Source organism: Musa acuminata, chromosome BXJ2-11 (genome assembly GCF_036884655.1).
Source record: "Musa acuminata AAA Group cultivar baxijiao chromosome BXJ2-11, Cavendish_Baxijiao_AAA, whole genome shotgun sequence".
In the NCBI taxonomy this organism is placed as follows: domain Eukaryota; kingdom Viridiplantae; phylum Streptophyta; class Magnoliopsida; order Zingiberales; family Musaceae; genus Musa; species Musa acuminata.
Window position 1 is genome coordinate 23,926,575 of NC_088348.1, and position 17,800 is coordinate 23,944,374.

At 38.1% G+C, this 17,800-nt stretch overlaps 1 protein-coding gene and 1 long non-coding RNA gene across 3 annotated transcripts; one reads left to right on the forward strand and one right to left on the reverse strand.

Moving 5' to 3' along the window:
* Positions 1-935: 935 nt before the first annotated feature.
* Positions 936-7,605, reverse strand: LOC135627646 (uncharacterized). Of its 2 annotated transcripts, none has more exons than XR_010492658.1 (4): positions 6,946-7,605; positions 4,694-4,799; positions 4,285-4,618; positions 936-4,201 (listed from the first exon to the last, which is right to left on the reverse strand). It is a non-coding gene; the product is annotated as an uncharacterized LOC135627646 (long non-coding RNA). The 2 variants fall into 2 exon arrangements; XR_010492657.1 differs by having other exon boundaries at positions 4,712-4,799; positions 6,946-7,602.
* Positions 7,606-12,484: 4,879 nt separating this feature from the next.
* LOC135627264 (F-box protein At2g39490-like) lies at positions 12,485-14,509 on the forward strand. Its single transcript, XM_065133284.1, has 3 exons — positions 12,485-13,637; positions 13,738-13,902; positions 13,987-14,509. Exons 1-3 carry the CDS (start codon positions 12,609-12,611, stop codon positions 14,359-14,361), a joined length of 1,569 nt encoding a protein of 522 aa, XP_064989356.1. The 5' UTR covers positions 12,485-12,608; the 3' UTR covers positions 14,362-14,509.
* The last annotated feature ends 3,291 nt before the right edge of the window (positions 14,510-17,800 follow it).

Here is a 17,800-nt window from a genome sequence, read left to right on the forward strand (position 1 = left end):
ATGAAAGGCCATGTGGGTCAATCTAATTGCCTCATGTTTACCGACTTAATATTAAAAAGAGGGGATTTTTTATTTGGTCTCATAATATGACGTATCACACATATACATATTTAATATATATCTACATCGCATGCAAATATATATATATATATATATATATATATATATATATATATATATATGTATGTATATGTATGTATGTATATGTATGTATGTATATGTATGTATGTATATGTATATATATATATATATATATATATATATATATATATATATATATATATATATATATATGTGTGTGTATAAGTATTCATACATCATATGAGTAATCACACTAGATGATCATGGACCACACCCTAATGTGATCAAGCCCGAGCCAGTAGGCCTAATCACTCATATCAAGATCTATGTATGCAGTAGTGCATCTCCATGCCTTGTGATCGTCCATCTCGTCCTGATCGGTACCATCAACATCTCGACCCATCTCCATGCATCGTGATCGTTTGTCTCGGCCTCGTGGGTCCCACTATCGCTTCCACGCTCTCACTGCGCCTCCTCATGTAATTACAACTTAATCATAGGCATATAGGCCCAACAATAAATAAGAAATAAAATGGAGGCTTTTGGACCCCAATAATAATAATTATAAGTACACACATCACACAATCCATGATCATCTATCCACATCATACATCACAAGTAAATATCATTATGTAGGACTACTAGATAATAAGATTAATAATTAATTAAACTTTTTAATTAATTAATATTTTTTAAAATTAGGGATATATAGGGAATTTTCTAAATTTTGAGAGGTATTTTCATAATTTGGATAAAAGGATAGAATTTGGAATTTTTATAAATTCGAGAGACAAAACTAGACAAAACTAGAGAGGGGGGGGGGGGGGGGGGGGGGGGGTGGGGCGGGCGCTACCTCTGCCCCCCGATGACTCGCCTGCAGATGGTGTGCCCACGAGCAACTCGCTTGTTAAAGCTTCAGAAGTTTGCGAGGCGATGCTCATTAAAGTTCCAACAAACATCCACCTAGTTCAAGCAGCATGAGGCATTTGAGAGATTGACGCATAGTAAGGATGGTCTTTTCCTTCATCTGGAGGATCTATAGGAGCCAACAGGGATCAACACAACTCAGCCAACCCCACACTAGAGTCAGAGTCATTGGCGAGTTGAAGCAGCATGGCGGATCAAAGGTTCGATTACTCAAAAACAGTAGTGGAGAGCAGTTGGGAGCCAAGAGACACATTGCAGCTGGAGTAGAAGATTAAAGACTCAGCAAAGGCGAGGAGTTGCAGTGTCAGCAAAGGCTTCGACGAGGACGTCGAAGGAATAAGTGGGGGAGAATGTCACGGACAAACTTCTAAATAGGATGTCTGATGTAATGCTTATGTATGTCCATGTCTTTTGGTATGTTCATGCTTTGCACAGCATGTAAAGGGACGATCGAAGGCTTAATAGTCCCATTTTAGTTAGATTTGGTGGTCGCTTTAGGCTTGTAAATAAAGGTTGTGTCATGTGGACACTTGTGAGTAGATTGTTTATCTGTATGGACCATTTTGACCCTTTGTTGTGCAATTGTTCAGAGTTTGTAAAGTCGGTTTGTAATTTGCATTGTCTATGAAGTGTTTTCGGAAATGTTTGCTTGTGGATCCCGAGTGAGGCATTTTCTCTAACCCGTTTTCTCTTTTGTAGGTCCTAAGGGATCATGGGAGGCTTCGGGGAGGCTGACCTTTACGGACGGACACGCAAGGGTGCCACACGACTTAGGAAAAACCAGTTAAGTCTGTGACACCCTAGCAGCGCCTAGCCTCGACGACCCTTTGCTACTCCTCGCCCTCGGCGATCTTGCTCTCAACCGCACCGCCACTGTTGCCTCTCAACCCTGGCAACAACCTTCCCTTCTCGTAGTGACAAAAACAGAGTATTGTTCCCAACCGTGCCACAACCGCTTCCTCTTCTTCCGGCTAACGACCACCACTATCGCTGCTTCCCGGCCAGCACCCACCCCCCCCCCCCCCCTTCTCTTCTCCACCAACAACCACAACAGTCGTTGATTGCCATCGCAGTAGGAAATAAAGAAAAAGTGAAGCAGGGCAATCCCAGTCGCAACCCACCAATCACAGCCGCAGCCCACTAAGTCCACCATCCTTTGCATCTTCGGCCACTCAACCACCCCCTCTCGTTCCGCCACAACCGTCGCAGCCACCGATCATCGCAGTATTGATGCCCTTGACCAGACACCAAAAACAAGAATTGGGGATTACAGATTTGTAGTCTTACGCAATGACTAACGATAACTCAGTGAAAGCACAAATGGAAGCATTGGAAATCAGAATTGAAAACCGGTTGCAAAAAATACTTAATGATTTCAAAAAGAGCTTACTGGAAAGCCTCAACAAATTTCAATAAAATGGAGGCTCAAGTTCTACGTTGAACAGATCTGGAGATACAAGAAAAGGGCCCTAAGATTATGAGACAAACTACCCATGCATTAAGGTAGAATTTCCGAGATGGGAAGATGGGTTTTCGACCAGTTGGATCTCTAAGGCAGAAAAAAAAATTTCGCTTTCACAGGACCCCAGAAGAATCCAAGATAGAAATAGCCTCAATCCAACTAGACGGAGATGCAATCCAGTGGTATGATTGGTATGAAACTTGCCACGGAGTTCCTTCGTAGGAGCAGTTCAAGAGAGAGCTTCTTGTTCGTTTTGGCCCATCTGAATATGAGAATGTTGATGGACAGCTCGTCAAAATTCGTTAAACTTCTACAGTATTGGAATATCAGAGCAGGTTTGAAAGATTATCAAATCAAGCCAAAGATTGGTCTAAACGATAATTGGTGGGCACATTTATCGAAGGACTTAATCCAGATATTCGATGTGAAGTCAAAGCTCGTCAACCCCGCATAATGATCACTGCGATATCATTTGCACGTTTATATAAGGAAAAAATAAGTATGAAAAATCGTCAGAATAGAAGTGACAACAAACAGATGATCAGCAAGCCACCCGCCCCATCTATTCCTAGCCAGAACCCTAATACTCAAAGACTAACTCAAGAAGAACTCAAGGAAAGATTAGCGAAAGGTTTGTGCTGGCACTATGATGAAAAGTAGAGTAGGGAGCACTGATGTAAACAAGAGCAATTTCTTATAATTGAACCAATTGAGGCGGAACCGGAAGCTAACAATGTAGACTCTGAACATGAAGGTATGGATTCTGATGACGATGTTGGACCTATCATACATACAGTGCATGCATTAGCCAACTACTCTAACTTGCAAACTATGAAAGTTGGAGGAACTTTGTAACATCAATATGTTATAGTTTTGATTGATACTAGTAGCACTAACAATTTTACGAACAGTAATGTTGTCGATCGATTGGCCTATCACATCGAAGATTGTAACAAATTTGAAGTAAAGGTCGCCGATGGACAGATTTTAACAACAAGTGCTCAAAGATTAAGCTAACTTTGCAAGGCCAAGAGTTGCTTGTTGACTTCTTTTTGCTAACCTTAAAAGACTTCGAAGTGGTGCTTTGAATTGAATGACTATTAACCATATGTGATGTTTCGTAAAATTTTTCTAAACTAATTATGAAATTTTTTATTAATGGAAAACAGGTGATCCTAAAGGGAAGACGTGGAAGTAAGGTCATAACTGTCACTAGCCATCGAATGGAGAGGGTTTTCAGAAGACTACAACACCGAAAGACCGACCTATTGCTTATACTATCAAGAAATAGAGATCGTACTTGATCAACGGGTTATGATGCGCCACAGATACCCTGTGGCTGAAGTGCTGAAAGAGAAACTCCCTGAGCTTGATGTTGCTCTGAGAACAAGGCTGATTTGAAATGAGAGAAATTGTTATGATTATTTTATTTTCTAAACTTTTGAATAATGTTTATAAAGTCTATTTAGTTCAATTAGAGTCAGATAAAAGTTTATTTAATATTTATTTATTATTAAGAGTCCAAGTCCTGGTTAACTCTAGGTGGAACTCTATAAATAGTAATGTAATCGTTTCTTTTCGACGGATAATGAAATATTATTAAGTTTTTTGACAAACCCTATGAAGCTGATCCCCTTGAAGTAGTCAAGGAGACTGATCCCCTCGTAGTGATCATCCTCTTTTCTCCTCTTTCTTCCATGATAAAACCCTAGGATCTTAACACTCAACTCCCTGAAAATAATACGATAATTATCAGAAAAGAAACTAAAGAATTGTCCGAGCAAAAAGTAGTGGATGATAGGTACAGAAGATACCAGCTAATTTGTTTGAAGTGAATAAAATTGCAGAATCCACCTTGGTTACACGCATATTATCCTTGTGTTGCCTACATGTAGCTTCACGGAAATCCATTAACGGGGGAGAAATAAACAATAATAGGATGTCCGGCAAATAGAATCCCCATTTGTGAAAAAGGGAAAAAGATTATATGATATACAAGTAATAGACTAACAAACAAGAGACAAAATGCATTAAGCATGAGATCAAACACATAAATATTAAACCACCATCATAATATCTTCCTTTCAGGTTGACTAGTATATTTGCAGCATCATCCTCATCCCTGAATTTAACATATACATTACCAACCTGTAAATGAGGCTGAAGAGTGTCAGACAACACACAGAAAAAAGGTAAAATAATATAAACCAAAACAATCATCACATCTTGGATGTCGAATACCAAATTGATCAGCCAGATTGTCACAAACATTTAGGCTTTCAATTTTTCCGAACTTGCTTAGCTCCTCAAAAACACCCAGATAAATATTCTGCCAACAAAAAACTTCATCAAGATCACAGGTACCAACAAATGATAAAAAAGTGAAACCAGCAGAAACTATACAAAAAATAGCAAGATATGTCCTTGATCATTACCACTTGATGCCACAGAATGCTTTTCTCATGAGAAACATGCAGTAAGTATCCAAAAACATTAATAATTTCAATTAAGTGAGATTATCTACTTGAGGCAAATCTACGGTACCATCTCAAGAAAACTGCAAAATGCATCCAAGAGAAATGATCAGGCTTTTCTATTGATTTTGTTGGTTAAGCATCTTTAAGAGATTTAAATCTATGCAGAGACAAAGAACAAGGTTTCAACATCAAAACCATGCACTTGCTTCTAATATCTAGGCAGAGAAACCCCATTACACCTGCTCAAGAAAATCAACTAAATATCAAAGACAGATTTCCACATCCTCCCATCCAAACATTATTATATCTTCACCCATGGCACAACGCTAACTATCGTTCTTTTGGGATAACTTCTATATTCCACAATCCCTAGTTGTAGCTCCTAATGATCATCTACAACATTGTTTTTAAAAGGGCTAGGTCCCAAAACACCCGAGACGCAAGACGAGCTCAAACGAAGTGAGACACACTCGAATATTAAAATTTAAAATATATATTACGATTGATAAATATGATAAAAAAATGACACATAAAATTAGAATTATCAAATTAAACTCCTAATAGTGTTTTCAATATGGTGCTAAACAATTTTAACTCATAACAGAGTAATAATGCACCACCTCAATATGGGCAGGTCAATTGAAATGAGAAAGAGTGGACAAAGAAGAGAAGAGAACTAACGATCGTGGAGGAAGGTGCCAGAAGAAGGGGGTAGTGGACAAAGCTACAATGGTGAATAGACAGGTAGTGGACAAAGCATACGAAGGTGACGAATAAAGCGGATGAAGACGACATACAAGGTTGCCGACAACGACGAATGGAGCATACGAAGGCGACAAACATAGGGTTTCATTTTCACTTCTGGTTTCTTTCGCTGGGTTAGGCACGAGAGGGGGTGTTAGGGTAACTACATTAGATGGTTTGATTGAACCAACTTACGCATCCAATCAACCCAGGCTTGAAGTCGAACCGGTTTGGCTCAGGCATTCGCCTGAGGAACCTGACAAATGGGCTCAAGTGAGCACCCAAGCAGCACTTGATTGAAACGCCTCACCTAAACGCCTAAGCGAGTACCCCAATGCCTTTTGAAAACACTAATCTACAGAATACTTAACTAACATGTACTTCATAGATATTCACTGCATTCCTTCTGGGCACTACTAACTAATAATCAAAATGGAAATCTTAATCACCGCAAACACATACATAATAACTTATAGCCGTGATGTTCCCTTATTATTCCCGATGTTGCTTAATCAAATCAGTATAAATAGGAATGACCCTATTTAGTTTGTTTTTATGTCTAAAACTGCAAATATCTGCCGTTTCATCATAATTCTGGGGGTACTGCACATATTAGGTGATTAAGCATAGCATTGTATCTTAAGTGAACGAACCCTAGGATGAAGCATGTTGCAAATCTGAACATCCAGAACCTGAAAATTTCAGCAGAACATCTATTAACATTATTTGGTATATCTTGAAACACTTCATGACCTTTGCAACCAATCTACTCCCTAATGTTTCCATGAAGTCAGTATCTATGAAATCCATGATCAATTCTTCAAAGTGCCTGAGCTTTTTTCCCCAAAATACATCAGTACAAGCATTACGTACTACCCAACAATTAAAGAACATCCTTCCACATAGGAATTATAACATAAAGAAGCAAAAGAAAATCCTAACATATCGCTTATGTAAATCTCAGGTGATCATCAATTAACATAATTTGGTACATCTTGAACCACTTTGTAACCTTTGCAACCGATCTACCCCCTATTGTTTCCATTAAAGTCAATAATTAAGAAATCCATGATCAATTTTTTGAAGTGTCGTGCTGTTTCTCCCCCATAAACATTACTACAAGCATTATACCTGCATTATTTCCATATAGGGAGATAACGAAAAGAAATATTGACGAATAAGATAAGAGAAGATGCGTATCTTTAGATCAACAGAAGAAGAATAAGAAGATGATAGATAGATGGTAAGAGGGACCTCGAAGTGCTCCTGGATCTAGATCACCCTTCTGAAGAGGAGGGTGGAAGAAGGAAACCCTAGGGGAAGTCCAGAACGCTAAAAATGGCTGAAGAGGAGAAGCGCTCGATCGCGGGAATTGCTTACATTTTTATAGTCTGAGATGGAGAGGGGATTCGTAATTATGACATGGGGTGGGATCATTGACCTTTTTAGTACTGCGGTATATGTACTTCAGAAATTTAGACGGGGATTTATGAAAGTAAAATAATTTATTTTAATTTGTTAACATCATTTATTATACTGATAGAAAAAGTTGCACATGATATTAACACTAAATCGATAGGCAAAATGATGATTTTTATTTTTTTTTATTTTTATTTTACTCAAATTAAATTTTGCTAGTCGACTACAACGAATTCTCGTTAGACAAGGACACCATTATTTTCTAGAAAGTTTTATCGGATTTCTTGAACTATTACGAGGTTCTTAAGCACTATAGTGATGATGGCTTGACCGAAGGCATTCTTGTGCCATAGATTTCAATAAGGGCTATGATCCCGTCATGGAACCCGATGATTATTATGTTTTTCTTAATTAGCATTAGGGTTTGAAGGGTCACTCAGGCCTTCTCCTCTACTGCACCTCCCTCAAACTCCAAGACACATAAGAGGTGGTTGAGGAAGGGCAAGCCCTCTACTAGCAGGAGGTGGTGGCAACTCTCCATAGTTGAGATCCTCGCGATTGTTGTTGCGGCCTTCTCCCTCATCTCATGACAAGAGGTGGTACTAGTGCTGGAGTCGAGGAGACTTACTAGCACTAATACCAACTCATTGGCAATGACAAATATGATGTTCTTGTCGTCCTCACAGACCTAAAGTGGAGCTCTCAATTTGGAAGCTAATCATGAGGCTTATGGCCTTCACCCTGATGGACTCATGGCAGGAGCTCCAACCTACCACCTTTGGCGATGGGTCAAAGGAGGGTGTTAGAGCCAAGCAAAAGTTTGGCATTAGTGGCTAACTAGTGAAGGGTTTAGAAGGCATCTACGATATTGCTTTGGGTGCGGACCTTGGCAACAAGAGGATTAAGAGAATAATAATGGATAGTGATGACGAGGACTAAGGTTGAAGGAACAAAGGAGGGGTACGAGTTGACTTTACTAGCCACCAAGGAGAACTCGTTATAGTGGACCTGTAGAGGCCAACAAGGCCCTCTAGTTGCTCTAGATTTTCGATCAAATTAGAGTTGATTAACGAAAGAAAATAAAAAAAATTAAAATAATTATTTTGTCCATCGATCAGCGACAATCCAACACGTGATGTTACTTGTTGTATCTTTCGTCCGTGCAGCTAATGATATTAGGAAAAATAAAATATATTATTTTATTTTCATAATTATGAGAGTCTAATATAAATTTTTAAGGTATAAGGACCACGATGCTAAGAGAGTCAAAGGACAAGAGCTAATATGTAATTAGCCGACTTTGAGAATATCAATAGAAGTTAATTGGTCATAATTATCTTTAGTTAGACTTACCATAACATTAAAAAAAAATTCTCCCAACATGGTGTTTTCCACCTAATATTGTTGCCAAAAAAAATTATTGCGATAAAAAAACAACAATATGACATGGAGGGGGATTGGTATGGGAATAAACTGGCCAGAATTATCTTTAATGACGCTTGTCACATTCAAATTGTCGCCAAAACATAGTGTTTTACACGCATCATAGTTTTAAAAGATCGTTGGAGAAAAAATGTTGCAAGACTTGATCTTTCGTACGCATGATTGTAAAGAAAGATATTGTTGCACAAAACAATCGTTGCCAGAAAAGTTGTTGCTTAAAAATATATAATTTGACATGGAGTATGTACGAATCACTGTAAACAAAACTGTTGCAGAAAACCTTGTTGCAAGGGATCGGGAAAACATTATTTGCAAGATTTGATCTTTTGTACCGTCATTGTTCTCTGTTGTCTGCATCATTGTAAAAAATTGTTGCACAAAACAATTGTTGCCAAAAAGAAATTATTGCAAAAAAAAATTAATTTGACAGGATTAGAAGTCTGATTGGGAATAAATTGCTCATAATTATATATTTTTTTAAAAGATAAATAGCCAAACTAACCGATACTTATTTAATTCCTCTGATACTAAATATGTATAGATTAAGTTCTATTGATTATTTATTTAGCTCTCAATTTAAATGTTACCCTTTGACTAAGTCAAAGGATAAGTCTAGCTCTAAGCTTGACATATTTGAGTATAGAATATATTCTAACCAAATTCTTATTCAATAAATCTGGCCTTAGATAACCCAATTAAATCAAGAAGTATCTCAAAACTTAATTCCTTTAACATATTTTCAATATTACATTAGAAATTCAAAACTCGGAAAACTGTTTTTTGTATATATAAAATAAATATATTACAGATATAGCATTTCAATTGATCAAGGATCCATCCAACATATCCAAGTAGCTCAACTTTCTGTATCATGTTTAAGGCTAATTAAAATCTCACCATTACATTAGGCTAATAATATCCCATGATTTATTTTAGTCATGGGCTAATTATATGTACAATTAGATCTAAATGCCTAATTGCCACGTATCTTAGTCATGCATCATTGAATTCATTCACATGATTAAACTTTATAGATGCAAAGGATTATAATACTCTGCAATAATTATCCCAACTTCAAAAAGAATATTTCGTATCAAAGTTGATCAAGACAATTACCTTTGTCAAACCATGAAACATACGGAATGCTATGCAAAGTTAGCACTTAAAGCTTGTCAAAATTAGACATGTTATCTATAAATATTCACAACAAGTACAAACCAAAAGTGAGGGAGTCAAAATTATCACACCTCAATTGTAAAGAGACTACATACTTTTTTCCAAATGAATAAAAAGTGTAAAATAGATTCATAAAATTATTTTAAGTCATAATTATGAACAATCTTTGAAATCATAGGATAAACTTCTATATATATATATATATATATATATATATATATATATATATATATATATATATATATATATATATATATATATATATATATATAAATTGCCTTATCAATATTTAGTCTAACTTAAAACTTGTCAGAAAATGAAAAACAAGATTTGTTGATCTTCAATACGAATAGGTTAGACACTGATCAAGGCAGTTTCTACAGCAATCTCGTGCAATAGACATAATTCTCTGATTAGATGGTAATCTAAAGATTTTGTAGTCATCTAAGACCAACTTAAACATAGGCATCACGCACCCAAATCTTTCAAATCCTCAATCTCTTGCATAGAAAAATAACCAAACAATTATATCCAAATAAAATATGTACATCTTCCAAAAGTTTTGTATCACTAAGTAATCTCCATATTCAGTGATGATTTAAAGATTTTTTTTGGAATGCATCAAAAAAATAATCATAAATCCAAGCATAAAGTCATTGAGGTCAGTTGGGAGTTGCTGGAGGGTCAAATCAGGAGCGTTAGGGGATTAAGAGGACACCAAATAAGAATTATGAAAAGGGACTTCTCCATTAAACAAAAAAAAGAGAAATCTTAAAAAAAAATTTCATCTTATTTTCATGCAGAAGAATATGTCATTATAACAAAATGTCTTATATGTCCATTTGACGCCCATTATAAATCATTGAAGAATGATATTTTCGAAAAAAAATCTTTCTAAAGAAAAATAGATAAAACTCTTACAAGCAAGCTTTTAAATAAATTTGAAATTAGGAATATTTTTTTTCCTTCCAATTTTCATTCATAGGTATTGGTCTTTAAGGACAAGTGGCTGAGAGTAAAACCACCGAACCCTTTTTAATTTGTTCCATCATGGAAAGTAGCCACACAAAGCCACCATAGACCAGCTTTAGCAATCAGTAATAATATAAAAGTAGGGTTTAAGCTTGTGCAAATTGCCACTCATTGACACGGTGGATATGTTCAATTCTGAGCAGCTTTATTTGTAAATTGTGTATGAATGCATCTTTACAAAGTTATACTTCCAAGAACGTGTCTACAAACCACAAATATAATTGTAATGGTTAGAGAGGATTCTATCCGACAATAAAGAATGCTTGCTTGGTACCTTATCCCACTACTTAGATTGAATTATTTAATATTTTGTCTATTATGAAATCAGAATACTTAGAGTTTATTTGAGTTAGCATCCAAACTTCTTATATCATTTTTAATTCTCTTTGAAAAAAAATATACGAGGTACATCTTAAATATAAAAATATTAAGGAATATATATATATATATATATATATATATATATATTGATATGAATAAACATACAACAATCAAATTCGACAGAGATGTTCTTGACAGGAAGCAATCAGAAAAGTAAATTTTACCCAGGAAAAATAAATTCTACAATAAGGCCACTCTTTCAGTTTAGTATAAAAAAAATATTTACCTTAAATCATATTTATATATCCGAAAGATGGACAGAAAGTGAAATCTAAAGATGAATATAAACGGACGGACATGTTTACATAATATTATATGTCTTGTCGTGACATGAGAACTTAGGCATGTAATATGTGAAATAAAACAAGGATAAATCCCAACGTTATAATAATTTAAGATCAACTACATCAATCATTTCTAACTTTACAATACTTTTAAGATCCTCACGTGCCTTTCTATTTTGTCTATCTTACTCAACTCTTTATATAATATAATATTTAGAAGTAGTATTGAAGTCGTAGTAATTGCTGACAGTGAAAATACTTTCTTATTTTATCTTTTCACATTCGTATCTCTACACGAACGTTTTTTAAAGATTGATCTTTTCCACATAGTCGCATACATCCAAATTGCGAATAAGAACAAATTTGGTGACATCAAAATTGAGCCTTAAATCACTTTGATGATGCATGAATTATTCGTATTGAGGCAGGAACATAATCTTTGTCAGATATACTAAAGGAATTCATATACACGCCACATGCCCCGACTCAGAGTGACGCGCGGTTCAACGGACCAAAACGACTCGAAGAAATCGATTCGAATGCCGACACGTTGGTTGAATGAAACCAGACTGTTGGTTCCTCGGTGTGGGAATAAATCATCTTCGGCTGGACCGGTACCATATATCCTACTCGTGAAACAAGTGATGATGAAATCGAGATGAAGCCGCCCCTAAATCCTATCGATTGTTTACGTCCACGTATGGCGTCTCATGACGTGGGTCCCACACATTGCTGATCTTAAAATAGCGTTCGACTGGTTCGATGGCTCAAACTCTACCACGGTCTCCCTCTGGTGGGGGCAAATCAGCCGAGGAAATCATCCGGGCTGTTGTCAGACGTGGGGTCCACTGGTCCAACGTTTGTGAGGACGTGATCATCCACATCATCCCTGACGATGTCCAGGGGTGAATCCTTCGGCGAGAGTTTGATCCCTACTTTTTTTTTTAATCTTTTCCCCCTAAAAATAATAAAATAATAGGAAAAATAAAACCCTCCCTAAATCCCACCTATTCCCGACACCACCACGGCGTCACCACCACTACCGTCTCCTCCGCTCAGTTTTATTCCCTTCCTTACCGCATTAACTTAATTAAATGGTTAAGCCCCATCTCCGCCTCTTCCGTCCATAAAGCCAAGAAGGGCAAAGAGAGGCGCAAGCTTTGCCCTCTCTGCGAGGCCATCATGAGGAAGACGAAGAAGGCCCGCTGGGCCGCCGACCTCTCCCTTTCCCCTCCCTCCTCCTCCTTCTCCTCCTCCTCCTCCGGCAGCAGCGGCGATATCATTGAAAAGGACGGCGACGACCGCCTCACCGAGCTCCCTGACATCATCCGCCTCCACATCCTCGCCCAACTTCCCCTCCAGGACGCCATACGCACCGGCGTCCTCTCCTCCCGGTGGCGCAGCCTCTGGCGCCACCGCTGGCCCCACCCCGCCGTCCTCGACCTCTCCCCCCACACCGTCGCCGCCTCCGCCGATGACTTTGTCGCGGGCGTCGACCGGTTCCTCTCCGCGCGCGGCCGCGGGCGCCGGATCGATACCCTCTTCGTCGCCCTCCCCCCCGGCCGCCGATACGACGCCGACATCAAGCGCTGGATCGAGTACGCCGCCTCCTGCAGCGTCGAGGACCTCCGCCTCGTCGTCTCGCCTTCGTCCCTCGCCGGCACCTCCGCCCGCCCCGGCCGCCGTCTCCGGAGACAGGAACGCGCTGCCGTCTCCTCCGTCTTCTTCCACTCCATCTGCGAGTGCTCCAATCTCACCCGGCTCGCCCTTTCCGGGCTCCGCCTCTCGAGCCCCAGCGCGAACATCAAGCGGCTCTCCGACCTTGAGGTTCTCGACCTCCATGCGGGGCACGTCACCGACGCGGCCCTGAGGAGGGTCGTTGCTGCCTGCCCTCTCCTCCGGTCGCTTAATCTCCGGCTCTGCCGTAAGCTCCGTCGGATCGTGATCACTGCCAACAGTCGGCTCACCAGCCTTACGATCGTCGACTGTCCAAGAGCTATGGAGGTCACGGTCTCAGCGCCGGATCTCCGGTGCTTCAGGTACAGCGGAAATTACCTCACGAGCTACTCCTTTGACATCCCCAAGAGATTGGAGGAGGTGTGCATGAGCTCGGGCGGCCCTCCATCGTGCCTCCCACCAAGCAATTGGGTGAAGACCCTTGGTGGGCTATCCAACATCAAGGTCTTGACCCTTTGTAGTCTTTTGCTTCAGGTAATCGATATGCATTCTTGGGAGAATTGATATGGAATTTGTGTTTCTAGTGAGAGTTTTGATAGTTGAAGTGGAATCTTTTCCTCTTTCTTCGTCCTAGTATGTCGCGATCGAAGGTGGGAATGCAACCGGAGAATGCAACAACTTTAGAAACTTGAGAGAGCTGCAGCTGCTGATGGGTATGATGACTGTTGACAATCTAACGAACATATATACCTTCTTTAGGATATGCAAATGTCCTAGATTGGAGAAACTGTTCATAGAGGTTAGTTCATCAAATTTAGATGTAAACCGGCAGGACTTTTATGTTTCAATTCAATTCCTAATTCATTGGTGTGTACTCTTGCAGCTTCCAACCACAATGAATGACCCTTATGTGGAGAACTACCTTATGGTTCCGAAGGAGGAGCCTCCGGAGGTTGATTTTAAGTACCTAAAAATAATAAAAATTAATAACTTCAACGGACACAGAAATGAGATGCAGTTGGTGAGATTTTTATTGGGAAAGGCTGGTGTTCTCGAGTCTTTAATGGTGATCACTTCCAAGGACTTTATGATAGAGGAATATATTAATACAGTGGATGGTTGCCGTGATTCCTTACATTTTCTTCAGTCACAACTCTCACTCTTTACAAAGGCGTCGGTGAATGCACAGATAATTTTGAGTGATCGTGAAGATAACAAGTTCATCCCTACTCACTGGGAAGTCTATTCTAAAGTCTAACTCACCTCGAGGAGAGTTGTAATAGGTTGAATCAGGAAAATTCCTGGCCAGTTTCTCCTATATACATCCATTATACTCAATGAAACAATATGTTCTTGTAGTTGTAAAGTTAATGATAGTGAAATTATCAAATGCTCATTTCTACAAAGGTTCCAAGTTCTGCTTGATTATGTCAAAAAAAAAAATTCTAATCATTATTGTTGGATTGATGTCTATAAAGAGATAATTAACTTATGACCCTTTTGTTTTTCTGTCATATAGGGATTTAGACTTCTGTTCTTTATAGATATTCAAGTTTGGCTTTTGCTAACCAAATGTTTGCACTGGTTCAAAGAAAGATTATTTCTGCACCTGCTTGATACATGCCGCTTTCCTAATGGGTGAGTCTCGTCAAAGAGATAATTGTTCATAAAAACCATGAATCTGATGTTATCTACTGCTGGAGATGATCTTGGATGTCAATGCAAATCTGTGTTATCTTTGAGCTGATTTTAGAACAATAAAAATCAAATGAAGTTTATACCGTAGATGTGTGACACTCCAGCAATCGTACTCTAGAATTTATATGTGAACTTCTGTTACCTTTTTCTTTTTGTTTCTTGTCTTTTCTTTTATGTCAAGATCTTTTCTGCATTAGATTCTCTTGGTGCATCATTTTAAGAGTTTATTTCACATCGATGCACCATTCTTCGAATTTCAAGCATTCTGTCACCTTGCCAGTGGAAAATACATATTTCTTCATTATAGAGTGTTTTCCTGTCGCAACAGTTCTCTCATTTTAGTTACCTTTTGTTATTATTGTACAACTTGGAAAGCCAAATCACTGAATGCAAGTTTGAACAATGGCCTGGTATGTGAAATTGGATCTTTTGTCTTTTTTTGTTTTACTGCTTGAATCTGAGGATGACACTAAGTTTATGCTTTTGTAAGTCTCATTCTATTCCTTATTATTATTCATTGTAAAGATTACAATTGTATGCTTTTACATAGATGGTCTCGACAAACTAACTTGGTGCTGGCGCTTCTTGATACCATTATGGTGTACTCTGTATAGGCCACCTAAACCATGTATGCTGTTTCAGATTCAGCAATCAGTTTTCTTTTCGAGGATGTGTGAACACTGAGTGTTGATAGCAAGATCGTGGGATCATATACTGTCCCAACCACTTGTCATTTGCAAAAAAATCTGTTTTCTTTTGTTTCCGATATCCTTTTCTCATTGCTGTAATTAAATTAAACTATGTTCATCTTTATATGCAATGGATATTTTGCTTACTTGGCACAATTTGCCTATCTGGTGCTATAATTGTTTCCTTTTATTTCTTATTTATATCTCAGCATATCAGACACACTTTTGTCTGATAAATGAGCATTAAAGTTTACTATGATCTTGTTCACTATGCACATGAACTGCAAGCACACATACTATCTAATAGAGTCAGTTGACATTGTTAATGTTTGTGGTTGAACAAGGTAAATCGATTATTATTAATGATCCAATAAGGGATAGTCTTAGATTTTATTAAAAACAATGTTTTTTATTTAACTAGAGATATTATTTTATACAGAGTTATATGATGGAAAAAGATTTGTCTTTCACCATGAATAGTTGAGACAACATGGCTTCTTCTTCTCGTTGCCAATGGATTCTGGTAAAGAATGAGCCTTGTGATGTTTGTCAATCAAGATGCCTCTGGAGTAGTTCATTATCGAATACTCGTGTTTTCTGCCCTTAAAATAGTTCTACACTGTTTCATGGATGCGTCCTGAGATATTTCCATTCATTACAAGATACTTGGTTACCACAGTGATAACCTGTTGCATGGATTTCTTTGCCCAATTGGGGAGTCATCCTTACCAAGTTATTTGGCAGGCACATTACTTTTGACTATTCCCTCATATTTTTACTGTTAAGAGTGATTGGCATCAACTTTCAGTTGATGGGTGTGTGGAATTCATTGTTTTTTTATGCTGTTTTTGAAAAGAATTCACTGCCTTCTTTAGTGTTATTTGGTCTTCATGAATAAAAATTGTAGCTGAAGCTTCAAGTTGCAATTTTCCTTTCATCTGACAGCAACCAACAGGTCAAAGCACTCACTCAAAAATGATATGCAATGACCCACCTCTGTGACCTTCCTGAATCTCAAGTTGTTGAAATAGAAGTTGGTTTCCTCCAAACAAAAATGAGATGATGAATCCATTGGATTCATATCTGAATATTTATGTGTATCATGGATGAATGCCTTCTGATGTCATGTATTCTTAATTTTATTATTCCTCTGTTTGATAGTGTTGTTATTCAACTTCTCCTGAGTGAGTTCAGATTTATTCAACTATGCACTAGAGAGGTAACTCTCACCTATAATATAATTCCTATCAAAACAATATATTATGAGATTGCTATCAGACTTTCAAACCTCAATTTTGTAAGTTGATACAGACTAGTATTGGATTGAGATTTAAATCCTTGATTGGTAGGCCAAATTGGAATCAGAAAAAGATTTTCAGAATTAACAATGACAACTATAAATTTGGTAGCAGCTTGAAGTCAAAGTTTGACCTGTTCAAAAAAGACTTCCAGAGTTGAAGTCTGAGATATGTGCATTCACCAAAGGCAGCTCCTCTCTGTGGTCCATCCCTATCTTGCTGGAGGTTTGACTTGTAAAGCAGATGATACTTGTTTCGCTTGATAATTAATGATAATAACGAGAAGTTGCATTACAGACTACCAATCTCTTGAAACTAAACAAAGAGAGTGTGTATGGAGTCAACAACAACAACCAAACATATCCAACAAATCAGTGCTCAAACACTTTCCTTCATTTTTTTTTCCATCTGACTTTAGAATCAATAATAATTAAATCATCAAATATACTACTTCTATACTCTAAAGATGATGTATCGATGCACTTGTTAGGATCAAGAGTCGGGGTCGGCACTAAAAGGGGGGGGGGGGGGGGGGAGAGGGGATCAAGAGTCGGGGTCGACACTAAGAGTAGGGGGGGGGGGGGGGGGGAGAGGGGGGTGAATTAGTGCGCGGTAAAATCACGTATTCAAAAACTCTTTCATTTTGATAAAACCATTTACGTTGAAAACCAATCTCGGAAATATTTTAAAACACATTTGTAAATGAATTAAAAGCAGTAAGCAATTAAAGAGGTTTATAGTAAGGTAAATTACTAAACAGAAATACAAACTAGAGAACACACCAATTTATAGTGGTTCGGTCGTCGTGACCTATATCGACTCCGCCGATTCCTCTTCCGTCAAGGCCACCGGCATCCAATATCGATCTTTCTTTATAGGTGAAGATCAACCTCATTCTTACACCCCTCTTCTCCTTTTCACGGGTTTAGGAGACAACCCTTATAAGTACTCACTCCTCTCGTACATAATTCTAAACTTAGAGTGGAGGAGAAAATTTCTAAAGAGATTGCAG